We start from the raw sequence: 21,405 nt of genomic DNA on the forward strand, positions 1-21,405 counted from the left end.
TAAAACTACTTGAGTGTCGAATAAAGGCTTGAAGATAAGTATTGTAACGTATAAGAACCATCCATGTCGCAACATCTGTGATTTATTTTTATAAACCGAGCTGCTGCTGTTTAAAACAAGTGAAGAAACATCACATTTGCTACCACTGAGGTGGGAAAGGGAATACAGCAGTTCTGTCAACATGGCCCGAGGGTACAGCTAATTTTAGTGTCACTGAGAAAACCCTGTACAAGCTCTGTGTTGGCTTTGGTCAGCCATGTTGTTATAGCCAGAATTTTGTCTCCAAGTCAAAAAATAGTCTGCATTGGTTTTTATATGATTCCTTTGAAAACATGCCAGTATTATGATAGTATTAAAAAAGTCCCTCAGTAGAAGTGTTATTTAAACTTCTTTTCCCCTTCACTTATCTCAAGAACTTCAGAAGCAGAATAAGGATTTGGCTTCATGACTGAGCTTTTGTGCTTTGAAACTAAGAAGTTCCAAGGACATTCTCACACTCTGTCACATTTGTAGGAGCAAGATAAAACAATTTCAGACCAAAGTAAACATTTTCAGAAAAACTCACCATAAATAATGGATATTGATTTATTGTTGACGTCATATGTTTTATGCACAGATTAGCCTTTTACATTCTTATGCTGCAGTTTTTAATACACACGCAACGATGCTTTGAAAACACTGATAACACTCTAACAATGAAGTCATGTTAGGCCAAATACACCTTAGGATAGAAAGCTGTTTCTGTGAAGGAGGCCCTGCTATGATCTATATAACCTATTATCTCACACCGTGTTGATATTTCTATTTTAGTTTAAATACTCAAAGACAACTTCAGCGTCATGGAATTTCATTTGGAAACAACATCACAAGCAACATTGCAAGAACTGGAGAAGGAATTCCATTGTGTGTGAGTTATAGTGTGTTTCTATTTGGTGAAGGATAAAATGTATAGAAAATCAATGCATGTCATTTAGCTGGAAATTGCACATGAAAGCTTCAAAACATGCTTTATTCTATATCATTAGTTTTTCTTCCTTCTACACTATAAGCATTGACTTGACCAGATTTTAACTAAATAATTTCAATGACCTATGACGAAAGAGTACCAATGTAATCAACCATCGTTTTTTAACGTCTACATCGAACCGAGCGTGATTCATAGTTATAATCTCGCTTTACTGGTGCACATCAATTAGACTCGGTTTAACAATATTGCACATACAATTGTGTGATTTTAAAACATGATGTTAAATTTCACACAGATGACAATCTGTTTCCTTCAATAAATTAACTGTAAATGTCACCATGTTGTAAAATCGCTGTTCTTTTTCTCCCACAAAATAAAAAGAAGAAACACACTCCTGCAGAAGGGCATATTGGATGACATCTCCATGCTGAAACAAGTAGAACCAGAGAGGGAGCCAGGTGTTAATATCGGAAATAGGATGTTGCAGCCCTTCGCCGAAGGCTCCCTCCCATGCTCCACGGTCTATTAGTAATGCATATTGAGCTTTATCTTGGTTAATAGTGGGAGTCCAATTACATCTCACAGGATACAATCTGGACTGATCTAGTGAAAATGAATCATTACTGCAATCTATTTCTTTACACCTTTAAAGGGCAAGCTGTGAAAGTAAATGGTCCAAAAGCAAAGTGTCTTGCCAAATATGCTAAGGCTATTTATTTAATTTTATTTACTTTTATATTTTAACAAAAATAGCTGTACAGTTCATATGTGCATGTCTACCGGTTGCTAGAAAACTATAAAAGTATTTTAGTAGTACAATTCAAGTCAAAAGGTTTTTGATGGGGTGCTGTAAGAAAATATATTTGCTGTTCAGCAATTTATAAATTACAAAGACACCTGGTCCCTGTTTTACATTCTAAAATATTTCATGCGGATAATGACGGAAGAAAAATGCTCTTATTTCTTATGTTGATAAATCATGTGCCATGCATTATGTAAAGTACCTCGCGATTCAGCAAGTGAAGGCTAGCCATCCTTCTTCCATGTTAACGACACCCGTTAGTCAAGGTTAAGGTCTGCAACGAAGGTCACGAGGAGATGGCAGTTGAGAAGAAGGGAGAACAATAGCAGATTTTTCTAACCACTATGAAAAGCAACATCTTCACTATTTGTGTCTAAACAGACAAATATTTTAATCGTGGCAGCTTTAGAGCGGCACATAAATTGCAGCAGCCGCATGGCCACTTTGTTCACCTCCAGTTTATCTCAAGGCTGTAAATATGACCACAACATATCTCCCTGGCCTTGTTGATAGTTTATGGGAGATGGGAGGTAGTGGTATTCTGTCACAGACCCTGAGCCTGAAGAGGGGCAACCAACCGGAACTGATTAGTAAATAAACACACAATATCCCCTCGATACACTGCTAAGTTACAGAATTGGCATGATATTGTAATTCCTTGGCTTCCAAATGACCTAAGGGATGAGCAACAGGACTCAATTCTGCAGGTACCACGTATATTTTGCATTTTAAATATTGTCACGCTCTGAAAAATCAGTTCAGTGGCAGCTCTCTCTCTCTCGCTCGCTTGCTGGTTGGTTGATGATTGGATCTGCAGCCGGCCAAGTGGAAATGGATGTCCCATGAGGCGTTCGGTCCGTCAGCCTGACCGCCCCTCTGTGGATGTCTGCATCTTGCACACACTTTGCCCGCCAATTTCCTCTCATTTGGTGTATCACTCCTCTTATACCAAATGAACTGACATTTTTTCAGGCACTTCGGCGCCATCCTTCTCAATAGCCGAACCAACAAGAGTTGTCTCATTTTGTCACACAATTGTTTGCTTTCCTTGAAAGTCTGTCAAGGCTTTGATCCAATTCAAGGAGACATATGAACTGAGTGTAAAAAAAATAAAAAATCTTGTTGGGCTCAAAGGAAAAGCAGCCACGAAGATATAAAACGGTGAATAAATTGTTTTGACAATAAGTCATTGAGCAATGTTACATAGCTGCCAAGCTGTCTTCATTTTGCATGGTGGATGCACATTTTTGTGAACAGGTATAGCATGCCAATCAAAGGCATGATTGGGCCACTGTGCGATCGAGATCACTTCAATGCTGCAAACCTAAGACATTAAATTCCCCATCCGTCAATCATGAGTCCTTAGGATTGATTATTTGTTTCTCCCACTTATAGCAACAAAGTTTGTGAGGTGTTGTAAACAATACTAAATGTGCACATGCAGTATTCAAGTATATCAAGTATCGTTGTGCGTGGTCAGACGAAAATTTCAAAAGATCACAGCACTGGATTGTTATTCCAGAAATTCACTGGGATGTCAAAATTGGATGGATGATTATTTCTATTATCTATCATTTCTATATCTTGTTTTTATACTTCTTAGCAGAGGTTAGGAATCTGAGTGTTTATTGTCGCCAATTGCATTGAATTGGGAAAATATTAATTGTATAATGTTGGTGTCTGATCAAGTTGCACACATTGTTTTCCACAAATATCTTTTAATTATTTTGCATGTATGATGCCTCTGGATTAGGCCCAGACATTCAGTATGTGTGGCAATGCCTTCAGCATTTATCTTTTGTTTACACTTTAATAGAAAGGCAGATGCCATTTGTAATTAATGTATGTCTCTGAGAGTGTATAATTAAACTTCAAAGACCTTGGTTAAGCATCAAACCCGGCTGTTAGTCGATGTAACCACGGTGAGTTCATAATTTTTCAAGCTCTGGGGTGTTTACCGATCTGTTTTTTGAGGTTGTTGAAGGGTTCACTCTAGAATTGCTTTTCCTATGGGTATTTCTTTGCTTTCAGTCACTCAATCACCTCTCAGGCATTTGTCAATTTTGCCATCGGTTCATACAGGCCAGAAGTTCAAGTTGCAGGCGGGGCAATGCTTTCATCACGTCATTTTACATACTGGATACAATACGTACATCTACACGTTAATAATGGGCAGAGTCACTTGTACTGTTGTACAAGTTTGTTTTTATTAATAGCATCACTATTCTTGTGAGCAGATCAAATATTGAAAAAGATCTAATAAGACAGCCCTATGTACATTATTTATTCATACAGTTGAAAGACAGAGTGACTCTTGACTTGATACAGAGGCATCAGGCGCAGCCTGCATTTCTGTGTGTGTGTTTTGGAGTGTTCTTCTGGGGGGGGCTTTGTGGTGGACCTCTCGTCTGTGTTATTTAGGCTTCTCACCAGGAGGCCAGTATTTAGTTATTTTTTCCTTTGTTTCTGAGTTTTGTCTTGTTGCTCTGATGACTTGTATTTTGTTGCACTTGTTAGTTTCCTTTGATGGTGCCGTTGTGAGTTGGCACCCTTTTCTTGGAGCCTATTAAGTTCTGCTCATGTCATCTGTGTGCTTTTTATATTTTTTTGTATATCCACACTGAGGTATGAATGTTGCTGGACAGGAATTTCCTGAGGGAGCAATTCCAAAGGATGACTAAAGTTAAGCCTATGTCTAAACAAAAACAAAAATACACTTAGCTGTATAGTATTTGTAGACATGATGTTAACTGCTATAATTCTTTTTTTAATATATTTTTTTTAAACCTAGCTCAGTATGGAAACCATTTTTGTAACAAAAGCCTATCTGCTTCTGTTGCACTTGGTGTTGCTCGTTTTGGTCGAATGAATTTAAATAAAATATAATCAAACATTTATCATCATACGATGACTTGCAAACAGATTAGTGCCACCAATGTTCAAATCCTGAATGCTATTCAAGCTTTTAAAGGATTTTTCATAAAATCAAGCACTTTATATTGAGCAAAAATCACAGTTCTAATGTGGGCCATGTCTTTGATAAACATTTTTGTGTAATTTAACAAGCTATATTTCTTCATGCTTAAACAAACAACAAAAATAACCAATCGAGTGAAACCGGACACAAACCAAAAGAAAAGAAAACAAAACATAACATGAAAGAAAACCAAAACACAGACCATGACAGAACATTTTGTGTTGAATATAATTACTGTATGTAACAATATTACATGTGGTCTGTCCGACCAAATTCAATGGACCTCATTGAAGAATTATTTGCAGTCCTTTAAAATTTTGTGTGTGGTGTTAACTCATCTAAATCTTTGAGCGCTCATGCCAGATTAGGCCAATTCTGCTCCTGTTGCCACTTGATACAGGACAACGAAGAACGCCTCAATTGTTCTTCTGCACAAAGGAATTTACAATAGAAGCTAGGAAGGATAAATCCCATCTCTAAATTTGGAATGGTAAAAGGAAAGCATCTGCCAAATCGCTGAACTTTTTCCCCCTAGACGGATAAATACCAAGGGCCTAAAAGCATCATTACTCTCAATGTATGGAGTGAATTTACAATACTGTGACTGAACCAGATTGGTTTGTGTGGATTTCAAGAAGAGCAAGTCTGGATATCATGTTTTCGTGATTCCAAAAAACACACTTGCTCTCAAGTGTCATTTTTCGATTCATCATTGCCGTTTCTCCTTTCCTGAAGCAATTTGTGTCCTTCGTTTTCTCAGATGCCCTCACCTTGTGTCCTTGTATGTCCATCTCATGCAATAATGTATTGGCGCCTGTGGTGAGTTTGCCCGTGACTCATACCCATCATTGATTTCTGCTGTCACCGCACTGTTCGGACAGAGGCCGGTCTTCGGGAGCCTGTTGATTGATCTCTTCATGATCTATCGACTGTTTGGCTGCACACAATTGCTGTGTGTTCTCTACTCATCTTCCGCCACTGTGTGCCTTGAATAGGTTATAAGTTTTATTTTTTTTACCTCCCTTTTTTAATAATCATGACTTTAATCAAAATACCACCATTCAGAGTTCATTTAATCACAAATGGGATGTTATCTTTTTAGAAATGCATAGAACAACAGAAAGGTTTGTTTTAAAACGTATATCATTTTAACTTGATTTTGAGCAAATTTACTTTTTCTTATAGTTTCATAATCCTTTATCTCACACTGTTTAAACAGCCTAAACAGGCTGACCGAGTCTCTTGTCTAGAACTGAGTGATCTGATTGCCTCAGTTCTGCTTGTCAGAATATCAATTCTTCTAAGTGTCTCAGTAGATTTATTCTGTCCTTAAACACCCTTCCGCCTTGATTTTTCTTGCTCGAGCCAGTAAAAGTTTGCAGGTGTATTGACACATTGGTTGAAGTTAGTGTCTGGGATGCATGGTTAGAGTCAACTAGCTCAAAAAAACCTATTTTCATTGGCGTTTTCAATTTGGGGCTGAGTGGACAGGAACAAGTGTATGTTAATTGAAAGAAGGAATCAATGGTGCATTCTTTGTGAGAGTGTCTTTATCTATGCTGTGTTCAAGACTCAGATTTTCTAGTGGTTAGCTAATAAAAGCTTTGCAGTGTATTGTATTAAATTGTTTTAGTGCAAAATAAACTTGATAGGAATATATATATAAATGTAATTCACTAGCTTGTTAAATCAAATTTTCCTTTCAGTGTCTTCTTGACTTTTCAAATTTTAACATTGTCAGACTATAACATTTTTTTTTTCTTGTTTCACATTGGAGGTTGTGGGTATGTCCTAAAGGGGACACATGAAAAAAAAGGACTGCCCATCAAACGTGTAAAAATGAACTCGTTGCTGCTAACGTCATCCATATTCTTCGGTACTGGTGACAGAATATTTTGCTTACCAAGGCTCCACATTCTGAATTGGAAGATTCAGATTTTGAAAATTCTTTATCCCTGGATGGAATAATGTGAATAGACTAAAAGTAGTGGTTGAAGATAAGCTTACCTCGTCACTGTAATTAAGACTTCCTGGCATCACTGCTCAGTGCATCACTGGCATTGTTGATGAATAAGATATTGAAAATTTCTTTACAAAATGTCATTTAATTGATTTTTAATCCTTAGTCAGATGAGCACTTTGAATTGCACTGTTTTGCTGTCCTTGTGACAACATGGGGAAGAGCTGGAGTTCCAAATTGGTGTCTCAAAATAAAGAGGCAATTCGAGTAATAGCGGTAATATTCTGAGGGTGGTTTGAAAAAGAATTTGGCTCAATTGATTAATATTCTTGGAATTTTACAAGATATTTCATGTATATTATAATGGATGTAGTACTGTGCTTCTGCTAACACACTGATTTCGGGTAGCATATCTAATATTTATATAATAATTTATATAATTGGACCAAATGTATTTTCTGTCTGATGGCCAGTGTAATCTTGGCTTGGCTCTCAGATCGTTGGCCAGGAAAACGCCTCCAACGGGTTACATTGCCGAAACGATAGTTGATATGTGGCAAAGGGCTCTTTCAAGCCTTGTTGCATCATATCTCAGAGCCTATTGAAAATAAAAAAAAAATATTCTTGGTTGCAGTCCTAAACTATCCTTTGTTTCACTGCATTTGGGGTTCTTCATTTTTTCCAAATTATTTTATGTCATACCATTTTGAATAGGCCCAAAATTTATTCATAATCAACCAACAAACCTTTACAAAATTGATGCTGCACAGTCCAATTTCCTCACAAGCCACAACATATTTGATGTTTCCTGCCTTTAAATACTGCTATCTTGGATGTTGAATATTTCAGCATTGTGATAAATTCAGTTGTATTCATTTGAATTTCACTGGATTCTGCAGGATGGAATGGAACGTTCCTAGTCATAGAGAAAATTCAATTTTTGGTATTTCTATTGAGTTTCAATTGCCTCTACACTCTTAAAAGATCAACCTATAGTTGGGTCGAGCAAACTCGACTCCTTGGGTCAGTCCAGTTTTTAAACCAGGACTTGCAGAACACTTTCCGGACAACAAACAGACCGTTAATGCAGATAGTACAGTGTCCAGTACGTGTATACTGTTGCTATACGATGTTCATACTATGTATAGGCAAGTATATGCGCGTAAAAGACTGTTTTCAGATGAGTGAAGCAGTGAGGTGTTAAATGAGTGATGGAGGAGTTTCACGTTTTATTTTCTGTGTGAGAATGACATGTCACTTAAACGCCCATAGTCGGCAATTTAATTTTAGCGGCCTCAAATCCTTCCCGTTTAATCTTGTACCGTCATGCTCCATTACCCAATGTGCCCAAAATGGGGCTGATTTGATCTTAATCATAGTGTTGCTACACTTGTAGTAATGACTGCAGGGAACAGCGTGTGGACAAAAGTATCTGTACACTTTATATCAGTGTGGGAAAGGTTTTCATTTGGTCCCTGTAGTGTATGTAAATCACCTATCAAATCATGGTAAAACTGATAAAACACAAAAATACATTTGCATGCAAATGAGGATAGTGCCCAAGATTGTGAAACGTATGACTGTGTGAGATCAAGTTCAACTTTTTTCAACGTTTGGTATTTAATTACAGTGTCTTGGAATAAATATATTCATGGAATCCAGGGCATTGTGACTTGAAGTCAAACGTTGAAAAAAAAACTTTTGTACTAACATACACAAAAACTAATCAAAGTTCAACAGAAGTGGAGATAGGCTGGCCATGTAACGGCAACAGATGAACAAAACAGAATGACAATAAGGATTGGAAAGATGTGGGTTTTTTTCCCTTGGGAACACCTTCACCCCACAGTAGGCCAATCTCTGATGTCACACTAACAATTCAAAGAGCTCAACATAAGTATTCCTTGCGACACGGTCTGCAGTCATTTTAAAGACATTTTACTGGAATGTGGAAACTTTATGCAGAAAGGTCCAAGCCTTTGAGTAAAATCGTACTAAAGCATATGTAGACAGTAGAGGTTCCAAAGATTGTCTGTCTGGCATGGTCGTAGGTGTTCAAAGGGCCAGTAATTTTATTGCCTCTCGGGTGGACAATTGGTGCATAGCAAGTGCATATTAATGAACAGATGTGTGACGCGACGTTGTTGACTTTGGCTCTTTTAGGGGTCTAGATGTTGATATGGTTTGCCAGCAGGAGCAAAAATATGTATTGAAGAGAAATACAAACATACTGAAGATGAATCTTATTTCTATGGATGTGAGTGTTCTACCAGAACCTAGAACAAATCAAATGAACTGAAAATCCCATTTTTATTTAATTCTCAAGTTTCAATTGTTTGACTTCATTCCAACTTTTTGTTATTTGTGTTTACAGAAAATATGATAACTTATTATAATAAAATCCATAATACTGCATACTACATAATGATAAATACTGTCATATACTTTCTAATGGTACAAAAATGTAACAACTTCCTCTTCGTTTATGAACAACAATAAGTATACAATTGGCATAACGTATATTTCATCCCTACATATTTCAAACCAAAGTGCTGCTGCAGTTCCTGATCTCGCTCAGTACTTGTGAGCACATACAGGGGCAACCTTTTGGACCTAAAATCAGCTTAAAAATGGACTGGTGGAGAAGACACAGTGAGTGCTGCAGTGCATAGCCACAGCTTCAGGGATGCAAGTATTTGACCTGCCCCACGCGTTTAACAACCCACACTGTGGCCCTGGATTCAGAAAGTGATGTCATAAAAGCTCCTGTAGGTGTAGGTGTAGGTGGCCCAATACATTTTCCCCATATTGATTTTCTTAAAAATATGTCCTTGGTTCTTTCTCACAGCCAGGAACTCACCAAACCCCTACTAAGCCTCATGTGCAAACAAACAAAACAGACAGACAAACAAAACAAAAAAGCGGGCAGAAAATGATCTGCAAAGTAATGCCATTGCTTTCTTGTACCATAGGTAAGTAGTGTTAAATCAATGTGGTTTATAAGTCGTTTCTAAATTGTAGACGTGCTGGGGATATCATTCATTAAAGATCAGCATATCCTTACAAGGAATGTGCATTATTCCTGAGTACATGTACTTCTGTTTCTTGCAACAGACTGAATGATGATTAGGTGACACTAAAAACCAAGAAATCCAAGATGAGTGGCAGCTGTTGTGTTTACTTGCTGCCCCCCTGTCACACTCCATCACAAGTAATCAGCCTGGATTGAAAGCAGAAACCCCACGCAGATGGCAAGCGGCGGCTGGTTATCTTGCTTTGTTTCAAAATCACTCGTCCAGCAGCCTGTGTCATGCACGTTGTTATCCTGAATCTACTGTTCTCCGCCTGTATCCATTTAAACTACTTTCTCCTCTCCTACTAATCCAAGTGTAAGATCCTCTTACGTTATGATTAAAGGCTGCCTCTGCCTACCTCTCCGAGTAGGTTCGTGAGGCTGCACTGAAACCCATCCTTGATCATTTTAATTACTTTGACCAAAGTCTGACAATCTTCTGCAAAATTCTCTCTTACACCTGATCTTAAAACGAGTGTATTTGTGAAGCTATTGTGATTTGTTTACAACACTGAGACAAGGCCCTCTTAAATATCCATTTTCTTTTAAGTACCTGCGAAGAATGTTTTTTCTTTTTTCACTTTGCAATTAAAAGCTACTTTCCAGGGAGAGTGAAAGTTTATCACAGCCTAATCACAAGTTTAAGTAGTTTTCTTTTTATATAAATTGTATTCAAAGTATATAAATATTTCATGTATACAACAAAAAGTTGAATACTGTCTTTGTTGATCCTGATGTCATCAAAGTGTAATAAGGAGGCCATACCACGTTGACATGTAAAGATTGTCCAAGTGCATTTACATTATATTTTTCTAGTTTAATCACATTTCAAAGATGGATCGCCTCCTCCCGAATAGTCCAAGCATTAACGATACAAAGCCGAGGAAACCGGATCTGCGCACTAACTATGTAAAAACTGTGAACAAAGGTCATGTTTGCAAGTGAAATGGTTGTGTGGGCAGACAGACTAAGGATACAAACCTCCACAATGGCCTCTTTACTTTTACAAATGATTTTCTCCTTTTTGGTTCTGTTTTCTCTTCATTGGTGGGGCCAAATGCACAGTGAAGACATATTTAAGTGCCGGTTTGTTTTTGTCGAGAAGCCAAGTTGTCTATTTATATCAGTGAGAGAAAACATACACTGTCCATTACTTGCTGTGGCCTTATGGAAGAGTTTTGCTTCTGCAAGGACAGATTTTGTTTGTAAATCTGGAGTTATAAAGGGATTTTATATGTAGTGTGTTCCAAGTGAAAAAAGATGAAGTTCAATATAATTCATGGTGGCGTTTGGCTGTCTTGGTATTGTTTTTTCTTCTCTCTTGTAAATAAATTGTGTTCCTAAAAATTTTCAAATATATCTTATTCTTCTAACTCTCCTTCTTCTCATCTCATCTTGGCAATAGCCATTAATCTTCCAAACAATGAATTGAAGCCGCGGACTCTATCACTCCCATTATCGACTGCTGCAGTCTTTTCTTATTTATGTTCCATTTTTCATTTAGCGCTTTTCCTCACTTAGCCAACCTCTGCTGTTGTCTCAGTGACCGCCACATAATGTCGTATGAATAATGCAAGTGGTGAGCAAAAATAGAAGCACTGATTTCCTCTTGGCTTGAAATTCTACAAGCGTTCAACTGAATAGTTGAATCAGATTTTTTTTTTTTTGACAGACTTTCCTTCAAGAAAATTGGAATCTGGATGTGACCTCATGCCTCCCAAAGTAGAATTGATACTGAGCTGACTAAAATGGCTGATTGCAAGATCCATGGCTCTGATGTTCCTATTTCACCTTTGAGTAGTAATTTGTAGTGCTGAGCCAGGTTTGCCAGGACAATCTCTGCTAGATCTTAATGGCTATCGGAGGTGACTGGGGTCATTTTGACGGTGACTCTGTTAAATCTCAGTTTTCCTCTTCCACGTTAAGTATTGTTTTATCAGTGATTGCACGTGAAATGAAATCTGCCTAGCAACAAGTGGGTATGGAAATGTGTGATGTGAAAAATTGGAATGTGCATCAAACATTGAGAGAGCAATGCCATTTTTTTCTGTTACCAATTGTAAAAATTCATTATAATTTACTTTGTTGGTATTTTTTACAGCGCTTGATTTTACTGTGCTACTTTCTGCTACATTAGAGAGAGAGACTATTTGTGTGTTATCAAATATGAATACACTTGTTAGTTGAGAAGGTGCGGTTGGAAACATTTCAATTAGTTTATGAGACAATAGTCAAGAGGTGTTGTGAGTGCAAATCGGTGCTTGTGAGCTTTCGCATTACTTTTGCTGTGTTTACTGTTGGGCTGGAAAGTTTCCAAATTAACCAAACAGCCCTTTTTTTCTCATCCAGAAAAGTGAAGTGGTTATTAAACTCTTAACAGCCTTCGATTATTTAGTGTTCTGAGCGCTGTATGTCCAATTGTTCCCTTTATCTCCAACTCTCATTTACTCATTTGTTCTTTCTTGTCTAGCACAGTCTATTGCTTCATTTTCTGTTCTCAGTCTCTGTGACTTTTTTGATGCAATGGAAGCTTCCCCGTTTCCACTGGCAGTTCAAATCATGTGCCCATCAAATCTTAAAGCAGATAGACAACCCATCTCTTTGCAGTAAAACCTCTAGTTGAAAACCAATGAGGCCGTATAACTGAATTCCACCAGCTCAGTGGCCCAGTGGTAGAGTGTCCGCCCTGAGACTGGAAGGTTGGGGGTTGAAACCCCAGCCGGGTCATACCAAAGACTATAAAAATGGGACCCATTGTCTCCCTGCTTGGCACTCAGCATTAAGGGTTGGAATTGGGGGGTTAGATCATCAAATGATCTAATGCGATACCGCTGCAGCTCACTGCTCCCCTCTCCCCCAGGGGATGGATCAAAATCACATGGGGATGGGTTAAATGCAGAGGACAAATTTCACCACACTCAGATGTGTGTGTGACGATGATCATTGGGACTTTAATTTTAATACATGCCTACTGCTGTGTATGACAGGACCACACACTTCATTTTAGCGAGCGATACAGATTTAAGTCTGTGTGTGCTTTGCTTGTTCATTAGGCTGTTGTGCAACACTTATTCCAAAAGAAGACTGCACCTAGTTAAACAAGGGGTGTTAAGTGATGCGAGATGAAGAATAAACACTGGGTATAAATTTATGTAAATGTAACTCTTCAGCAATATGACTCCAGTGGTTGCAAACAAAGATAGTAAAGACATTTTTATCATTATTACTTCAACAGTTAATTGGTCACTTCTGTGACATTTAAAATTGTTAGAAACATGTGGTGCATTAGCAGCCATTACCCTTCATCATCAAACTTGAGAGATTTTTAGGAATATTTCAGAATTAATGATTGCACCTATCTAATGCACATGAATGTTAAAATAATACTACATAAGACAAGTTTATACTGAGATAATGCTGTCCAACCGTTGAAGCTGCATTCCACTTTGATCATGTTTTGTTTGTTGCTGTTTTTGTGTGTGCATGAGTCCGTGTGTGTGCGTGCGCGCGTGTGTGTGTGTGTGTGTGTGGACTAAGACGTGTTGAACTCGTGCATGGGTGATCCTGGAGGGTGGGTGATGAAGCCATTTTTGTGAGGTGCCCCAGATCTGTGCTCCACTTCATCCCTTTCCCTCTGTCTCGCACACGGACTCCATCCTCCCTGCAGACCTGTGCTTGTTTGTGTTTAATAAGGGAAATTCGTTAAACTCATTGATATTTGAGGACACATTGGTTCTTTCTGATTGCGAAGACACGTGTGTATTGTGTTAACATGGAAGAAGGGAATCGCTAACTCCCAATGCAGCGGTACGAGGGATTAACGAGTCAACCTGCATAACGATCATGCACTCATTTGGATGCAGGCATGACAATACATGCAACTAACCCAGTTTAACTACTGCTATCAGTAAATTTCATAAACTTGAATGGCCCTAATTATTTTCAATCTTGTATCCTTCTAAGTGAAAGTAATTTGATGGATAGCATTATAAAGATTTAATAAACAGTTGCATTCACTAGCGTGATTTGTGCTCCTCTGTTTTGCTGTTTTTAATACAGGAGACATGCTCCTTATTATCAGTTTTAATTACTGCAGAAACATGATGATACAGTTTTGGGCTCAGTGCCAGAAAAAAAAGTAGATCTGCTTCAAATTTAGACACTAACTGATTCTTAAAGACTTGTAGTTTGTGATAAGTGATGACAACAGCTTCACAACATCGAGTCCGTTAGAGGGAAGAATGTGATGCACTGTAGGTCGACAACTTAAACTGAAGCTTTTTAGTTGCATCGATAAGCAGACGGGTCGATTGAGCTAAGCAAGCATTTTTGTAAAATGAATGTACAAGATCATTACTTTTCCAGGATAATCATATATTATCTGCTCTACAGCCATCATAGTTGGTTAGGCCTGATAATGAAAGCGGATTAGCTGTCAGCTCAATTGACTTCGCATATGCATCCTAGTTTACTAATGTCACGGCAACTTTTGCAAGAAGTCATCACATTTGAGATGAGTTTCTTAATCATTCTAAAATAGGCACTGCTTATGTCTCTGCGTATTTGGTATATTAAAATTTCAATGCACTGTATTTGATAAGTCTATTAGATAAGCCGTTTTGGTCGTTCTATAATGACTCCATACAATCAGTTCTTTGACTGAATTATTAACAAATGTGGAAAAAACTGAAGAATTAAGTTGGCTTGTTCATCTATTCATTAGTTTGATTATTTGGTTGAAAGAGGATGACAAAAGAAATGGGAACTGACATTGTGAATATGTAGAGTGGACTTCTCTATCTATGATCTGACAAATAGCTTCACCTGACAGCTTAAATTTACTCTGTTCACCTCAATTCAAAGTTCTAATTAAAGTACGGGACATTCATTCTTAGAATGCCCAGAACTTCTTTTTCATGTCAGAGTTGCAATATAAGCAGAATTATACTGCTTGGGGAGGGGCTGTGTCGGAGTCTGAATGGAAATGTAGGCTTTGACTGATGTCATGCTGTTCTTCTTCAAGACGCCATTGGGACTGCCCACAGGGTCTCTGCTGGTTGCAGTCAAGTAGCCTACTCTGTTTTTGCCTCAGTTGCTTCCAGATGCCATCATAAACAGTCAATTCCACATTTGATTGTCCCACTTCTCTCGGTGCTTATCTGAAAAGAATGAAACAAGAAGAAAATCTTATGCATTCAAAATATCTTTTTTTTCAAAGTACATTTGTTTCTCATTAAATTCAGACAATATCTGATTGTGGATGACGACACGACATGATCAATACTTTGAGCGGTTTCTGTTATCTTCTTCCCATTCTTTTCCTTGTTTTTCCATCATCATCATCATCATCATCATCATCATCATCATCAACAACAACATATTATTATTATTAGTAGTAGTATTATTATTATTGATTGTGTGCAGTTATTTCAACATTTCTTTATTATTTTAAGTTTCGTACTCAGTGAGACACTTGGCGATAAAGGTCAGAAAGTGAGTGTTAACGACACGCATCAGGGTCCTTTAGTTAATTTGGTAGGTGGCATGAGGGAAGCCTGTTGTCACATTGCTTCATCATTACCTTCTCTGCCACCCTTCATTTCGCTCCCTTGAAAGTTAAACAAGAAATCAAAGACTCACCATCCGACAGCTGTCGAATCACTTCTGCTGCTCCCAAAAATATTTTTCAAAAACTGGCACCTTCTCTACAAATACCCTCAGTTGCAGGGTGCTGAAAACCCCTCAAACTTGTCACAGGGGAGGTACGCATTTTTAAAATCTCTGCTCAATGGAGGATGCTTCACCACTTATTGAACAGTGCTGCTCCTCTGGAACTTACCATTAGAACGGCAAACTTTTATCTCCTCATTGCTAAGAACTTTTTGCTCCCCACTGGTTTGTCCTGCCCTTCACATGACCGTGTTAACTTTATTATGCCTCATAGCATATTAAATAGCTTTTGGTACCCTTGTCGCATGGCACATTTGTGGAGACATTGCAGACTTTTGGGAGGAAGGCCTTGTCAGCAGGGTGGTTGATCATTATGGAATTGCTCATGGGTACCCATTTTTTTTCTTTCATTGTCAAAACGAGTCTAACAAAACTGTAAAGGCTGCCGTAGTTAGTGATGTTAGGAAAAAAAAATACTGTGAATGAGCTTTTTAGGGGACACACCATTGATTATGTGAGTTCAGATTTGAACAAACTTAGAGAAATCTTACTGTCCACAAGTTACAGTAAATGTACAAGAACCAATGCAAGAACAAGGCTTAACCCAGACCAAGTTAAGGGTTGCACGGTTAAAAATCATAATGTTCTATATGTCATATCTACGATGACGAAGATTAAAAAAAAATGTGCAAGCCTTCATATGGTCAGCTCACATACAGTACACAAGAAATGTGAATGGCTAGTTTCCATCATAAACATCAACAGAAAATCAAGATGTGTTTGGTTGTTCTTCAGAATTGTAGCACTTAGCATTCTGTGTGGCATACTGAGGTCTGATTATAATGCTCCACTACACAAAAACCTCTACAGTGATGCTGAGGGAGGGACTGCAACAACTTTAGTGGCAAATTGTGCCCAAGTGGGAATCTATCATGTTTATGGCCTTGAAGAAAAGTGTCGCTTTTAAGACATGGAGGGTAAAGATGCCAACCCGTCTGGTTTTACCTGAAGTCTCCTTAAAAATGAGTACAATCCCTGACAATACGGGCAAACTAATAGGTCCTCACGACTTCACACTGACCCTTTCTTGACCGCATGCATCTTTCATTCTTTGACACAATCTCTGGGCTGAAGGAAATGGTTGAAACAAATTGCATACACGAGGCACTGATGTCGCCATAGTTTTAGTGTTGACGGGCCTTGAGAGTAAACCTCAAATCTGTCTCATTTCTACACCAGACCACCCAAAAGTAGTGGATTGGAGATTAAGTCAGACGAGTGTAGTTTTTACCTGTTTGCAATGGTGCGGTGGGTGTAAAAATATCTCAAGGCTGGAGTGGAGGTTTTAACAAGAGGAATAACCCTCAGCATGTGTGTATGTGTGTGTGTTCTGAGCATAATGGACAGTTTAAGCTTCTAGCAATCCCATCAATGAGACAGGCCTGCGGTTTGAGCTAATGATGGTACTTCATCTCTGTTATTGAGAGTATTCATGATGATGGATGGATTTTGTGCCTCTATGCTGAGATGGATGTGTGAGTCGACGGTAGGATTAAACCGTTGATTTGGAATCAAGTCTTCCTTGCATGTGTCTTTCTGGGGTGAGCTATTTTGTCATTTGAGGAGAATAAGTGTGTTGAAATTCTTTCTCTTCAAGGATGACGAGCCGATTACAAGAGTTTCCAACAGCAGAGGCCACGCCCAGATCCGCAAGTTTCTTACCGAGCACCATAAGAAATTACAATGGAAACCAGAGGTAATTGCTTTTCTTTCTCTTTTACTTTTGTCTCTTCAATTAGCCCCATATGCTTGTTTTGAGTGGCTACTTTCTGGTCCTGTTGCTTTCTCTATTTGTATGACTCATCACCTAAACTTGGTGACTCATACTGTACACACATTTAAGTTTTCATAACCGTACTTGACCAGAAAGCATGTCATTATGATGTTTTAGTACCTTAACACCACAACAGCAGAAAACATGTGGGACAAAACAATCATTGTACTTCTGATTTTTAACTTGTAAATATTCATATGATGACTTCCTACTTTTGTGTTATTTGACCTAGAAACATTTGAGACTCACATTGTGTATGTGGTGAAATATAATTTTAGCATACTTTTTTTTTAATCTACCAAATATGGGACATGGCAAAAAGAGGGGGAATCAAAGGCGTGAATGTGTTAACTAATTGGCAAACCGTCAACAGAGAGCGCTTGAGCTGATTTTCTTTGTTTTATGCTTAATTACTGGATATTTGTGAACATTATTCTGAGGGATTCGTGAGTATAAGCGGTATAAAAAATATGCTGATGGTTGTTTGTTTTTCCAAGCCAAACACGAGGCCTTTATTTATGCCGTTGTTCTTCATTTCAAATGCTTTAATTCCACATCAGCGTCACAGCTGCTATACTGTACAATAAAGAGCAATCTTCTGTTTTCACAAATGTTGTCCAATTTTATATTTAAATGTAATTATTACATCTGACAGCCAAGCATGGAATTGCAAAATGTCATATGTTTTAATGGAACAAGATTGCATGAAGTATCCTGAGAGCTATTCATTTTTTTTTTCAGCCCAAATATTCATCATTATGGTTCCCGCTTCACAATGTCCCAGCTGAGGGAAGTAGAATGTCAACAAAAGGCATGTCTGTGGTGCATGATAATCCAATATTTGCTTTGTTTGTGAACAGACAATGTGAGTCTTCTAAGCAGTTGAGGAAACAAGCTTAATCTTTTTGTGCCAGGCTTAGACAGTTTACCAAATAACTCTCATTCGCAGTGGATTCAGTCCAGTGCTCGACCTACATACTAATTTTGCTCTATAAAGTTTCTTCTGGCAATATCTTGCACGTTCCAGGAGATGTTTATGCAAAGAGCTGAATTCAACACATGTAATGAAAACCTGAGCTGGTGGCAGCTCTGTCTTTATAAACAGCACCTGAGAGAAAGGTGCAAACTGGCCCGCTCAGATGGTCTTGTGTAGCACAGACAAAAGGAGAGGCACGGGGAGAACTTGGCTTTTATGGCAGATTTGATTTGTATTTTCCTGATACAAAACATCATGCCCCTGTTCATTCAGAGCTTCTTTTAAACCCACGAAATTTGAAATTTTCAGTGAGCCCCATGGTAAATGTAATGAAGTCTTTGCATTTTTTAAATCAAAGTATCCAGATTGGGATTTAGATCTACTCTCAAGCACACATCGTCATCAAGACAAAAACTGGACATAATGCTGACACTGCACCCTCCAATTTGAAAGTGATAGACCCATGGAAAAATACAGTCAAGGTGCCATTCGATAGAGATTCTGGACCTTATTCCAGCGGTGCATGTGTTTTTTTTCTGCAACACCAGCAGTATTTAAGCTTACATGTTTTTATACATTTTATAGGTGAACTTTATGCTGTATACTAGTTGTCTGAATAGCACAACAGTATTTTCTTGCCATAGGAGTTTGGGGACAGCATTCCTCAGAGGACTAGAAACAAATAGTCGATGAATCCCGGTAAATCTTCCTCTCTTTCCCGTGTTTACTGTCAGACGTTTTAGAGCACAGCAGATCTTCCTCTGGTCTCTCTGCTCACTATCTGTCTTAATTACTGACACTAACTTGTTTTGCTGGTGCACAGCCAAAATAGCAGTGGTCCAAAGGTCCACCAAGCTGTCGCTGTCAGAGGCATAGTCTGTAGATGGTGGAGGTAAAGTGGGGCCATATGCCAGCTGTCACAGGCTGACAGAGGTCACACAGGCACACAGAGGCTGACATACAAGCCACATGCACACTTGCATATATACATAGCTATTACCAAATAAGGCATTCGTGCACATATGCTGACATTACTGTAATGACACACGTGCATAGATTCTGTTTTAAAAAGCATATTGATGACCTCTGATGTGGGACTTGATGTCCACAAGTGGTGAACTCATCCATTGGAGTTGAATGTCAAAGCCACAGGCATGCCAAGGACTCCAACTAAGGAATCGGACTCTCGAGCATGGAGGGGCAACTGTGGGCCGGTGGACCACGTGCGGGTCGGCCCACACAGAGTAAAAAATGACTAGCTAAATAAATCTATTTATGCAGGACAATAGTATTGAATAAAATTAAAACTTTGGAGTGCACAAAATGAGTTCTAGTCGCTAATGTTGGTTTCTTGTTCAGCCATTTTTTCTCATTTTGATATTTATATTTGTATTTTTTAACGAGTTAAGAATAAACCATCAGACTAAATGCCGTGTAACTATTGAATAATGACGATCACGTATTAGCACTTGTTCTCAATCCCAGTGCGGTCTCATTTGGCATCCAAAGATTAGATGGAAGAAGCCATTTTGCTGTTCATCAAGCACACTCATGTTTTTATGGATGTAATAACACTGCATAAAGCTGCAAAGCACGAGGTGCTACTCAACAGGCAATTGTGACTAAAGCAGAAAACTCGAGGCTGCAATGACAATAGTTTTTGTATTCCTCTACTTGTCTGTCTCGCGTCTTTCCAAAAACTTGAAGAAAAAAAACACCTGATTTAAAGGAGAATTCTGTTCACTGTGCAGTGGGTCCATTTATAGATGGAGGAATGTCATCTTCATCTTCTTCAAGTCAAAAATCCTTGTCAAAATAGACATAATCACTGAGCAGATGGCATCTTATTAAAAATCCCATTTCAGAAGTTCATGAGGTTGCGATGTAAATCATTTGATCACTGTCTGCTATGTCTGATTCTTCTTTCATTGTTAAACAGTCCAAAATAGTTTGTGCTTCTTTCCTGCCATACATTTTACTGCCCCTCCTAATTGTCCAACTGTCATTATCTTCATTGATCTTTCACTGTAAAAGAAAGACAGGCGTCAGTGGTAAGGGTCAAATCTGAGCATTTACAAAACAGCCCCAGCATGATCGCAGAGGGAATCACACAATTTGATCATTCAAATTTCAACAAACTCTATAAAACTGCAGCACATGATACAACGCGCCCGCCTGTGGGCTTTGCGCTGAGTGCTATTGTTTTTATCCTGATGTACCTTTTTGCCAGGAACATCATGTCTCGCTTCCTTTATCCAAATGGGATTCAGAGTGTCAGCTGGCGCGAGTCCTCGTCAGTGGGTGCGCTGAAGGACCATTTGTCAGTGTTTGCTGCCAGTGTGAATGCAGCAAGCTACACCAGGCTCGGAGGAGAGCAAATGTCTGATTTGTGTGATTTGTGCTATTACAGCCAGATGGGTGGGAGAGAGTGGAGATTTTGCGCAGCAGCTCACAGGGAGATACGCCAAGACAAATGAAGGAGGACACTATTTTATTTCAAACACTATCGTGCAATCGTTCCTGTGCTTGATCATTGTGCTTGTTTGTGGTTTCATGCCATTTATTCAACAAATGGGATTAACTGCCAGCCTCCGCTCCTATCTCACTTAATGTCAGTCATAGCTACAATGTGTTGTCATATAAGACAAGCAATGATAAGAAATATTGATGTTTGACATTTTAGTTTCAGTGCATTTTCCGTACTTTGGTTGTGAATAAAGAAACTAATATACAATATGGCCATACTTTTTCTCATAACTTACAATGTTGAAATTTGTAGTGGTTAATTGAGTGTTTATGTAACATGCCTGAGGGAAAACAATGTAAAATATTTAGGTTAAATGCTAGATTCCTTTCAAATGTATATATGTCTCAAGAAAGACATTTTGGTACAGCTTGCATTATATTTCAAAGTGGAATATTGGGATTCTGTCTGATTCGATACGCTCATGTCTTTCAAATCAAAATTGATTTTCCAATTGAGATACATCATTTTTTTGTTTACACCCCTAATAGTTTTCTAGTTGTTGGAATTGAACATGTATCCTGTTCACCAATTAGCCATCACCCCCTCCAAGAAAGTTTACAACCCATGGCCTCTCCACACTGTGCATGTAATCATTGACTTTTAATGGTGCCTGTTGAAC

General features: G+C 38.4%; 1 protein-coding gene across 1 annotated transcript in view; it reads left to right on the plus strand.

The window, feature by feature from the left end:
* The window catches only part of b4galnt4a (beta-1,4-N-acetyl-galactosaminyl transferase 4a), a 95,547-nt gene that overhangs the window by 38,824 nt on the left and 35,318 nt on the right, over positions 1-21,405 (plus strand). The window contains exon 3 of the mRNA XM_085915162.1: positions 17,107-17,205. Within this exon, the coding sequence (XP_085771288.1) occupies positions 17,107-17,205 (99 nt within the window). The remainder of the gene's footprint in view (positions 1-17,106; positions 17,206-21,405) is intronic.

The sequence above is a fragment of the Syngnathus leptorhynchus genome, chromosome 6 (genome assembly GCF_054491065.1).
Source record: "Syngnathus leptorhynchus isolate UIUO chromosome 6, UIUO_Slep, whole genome shotgun sequence".
NCBI lineage: Eukaryota > Metazoa > Chordata > Actinopteri > Syngnathiformes > Syngnathidae > Syngnathus > Syngnathus leptorhynchus.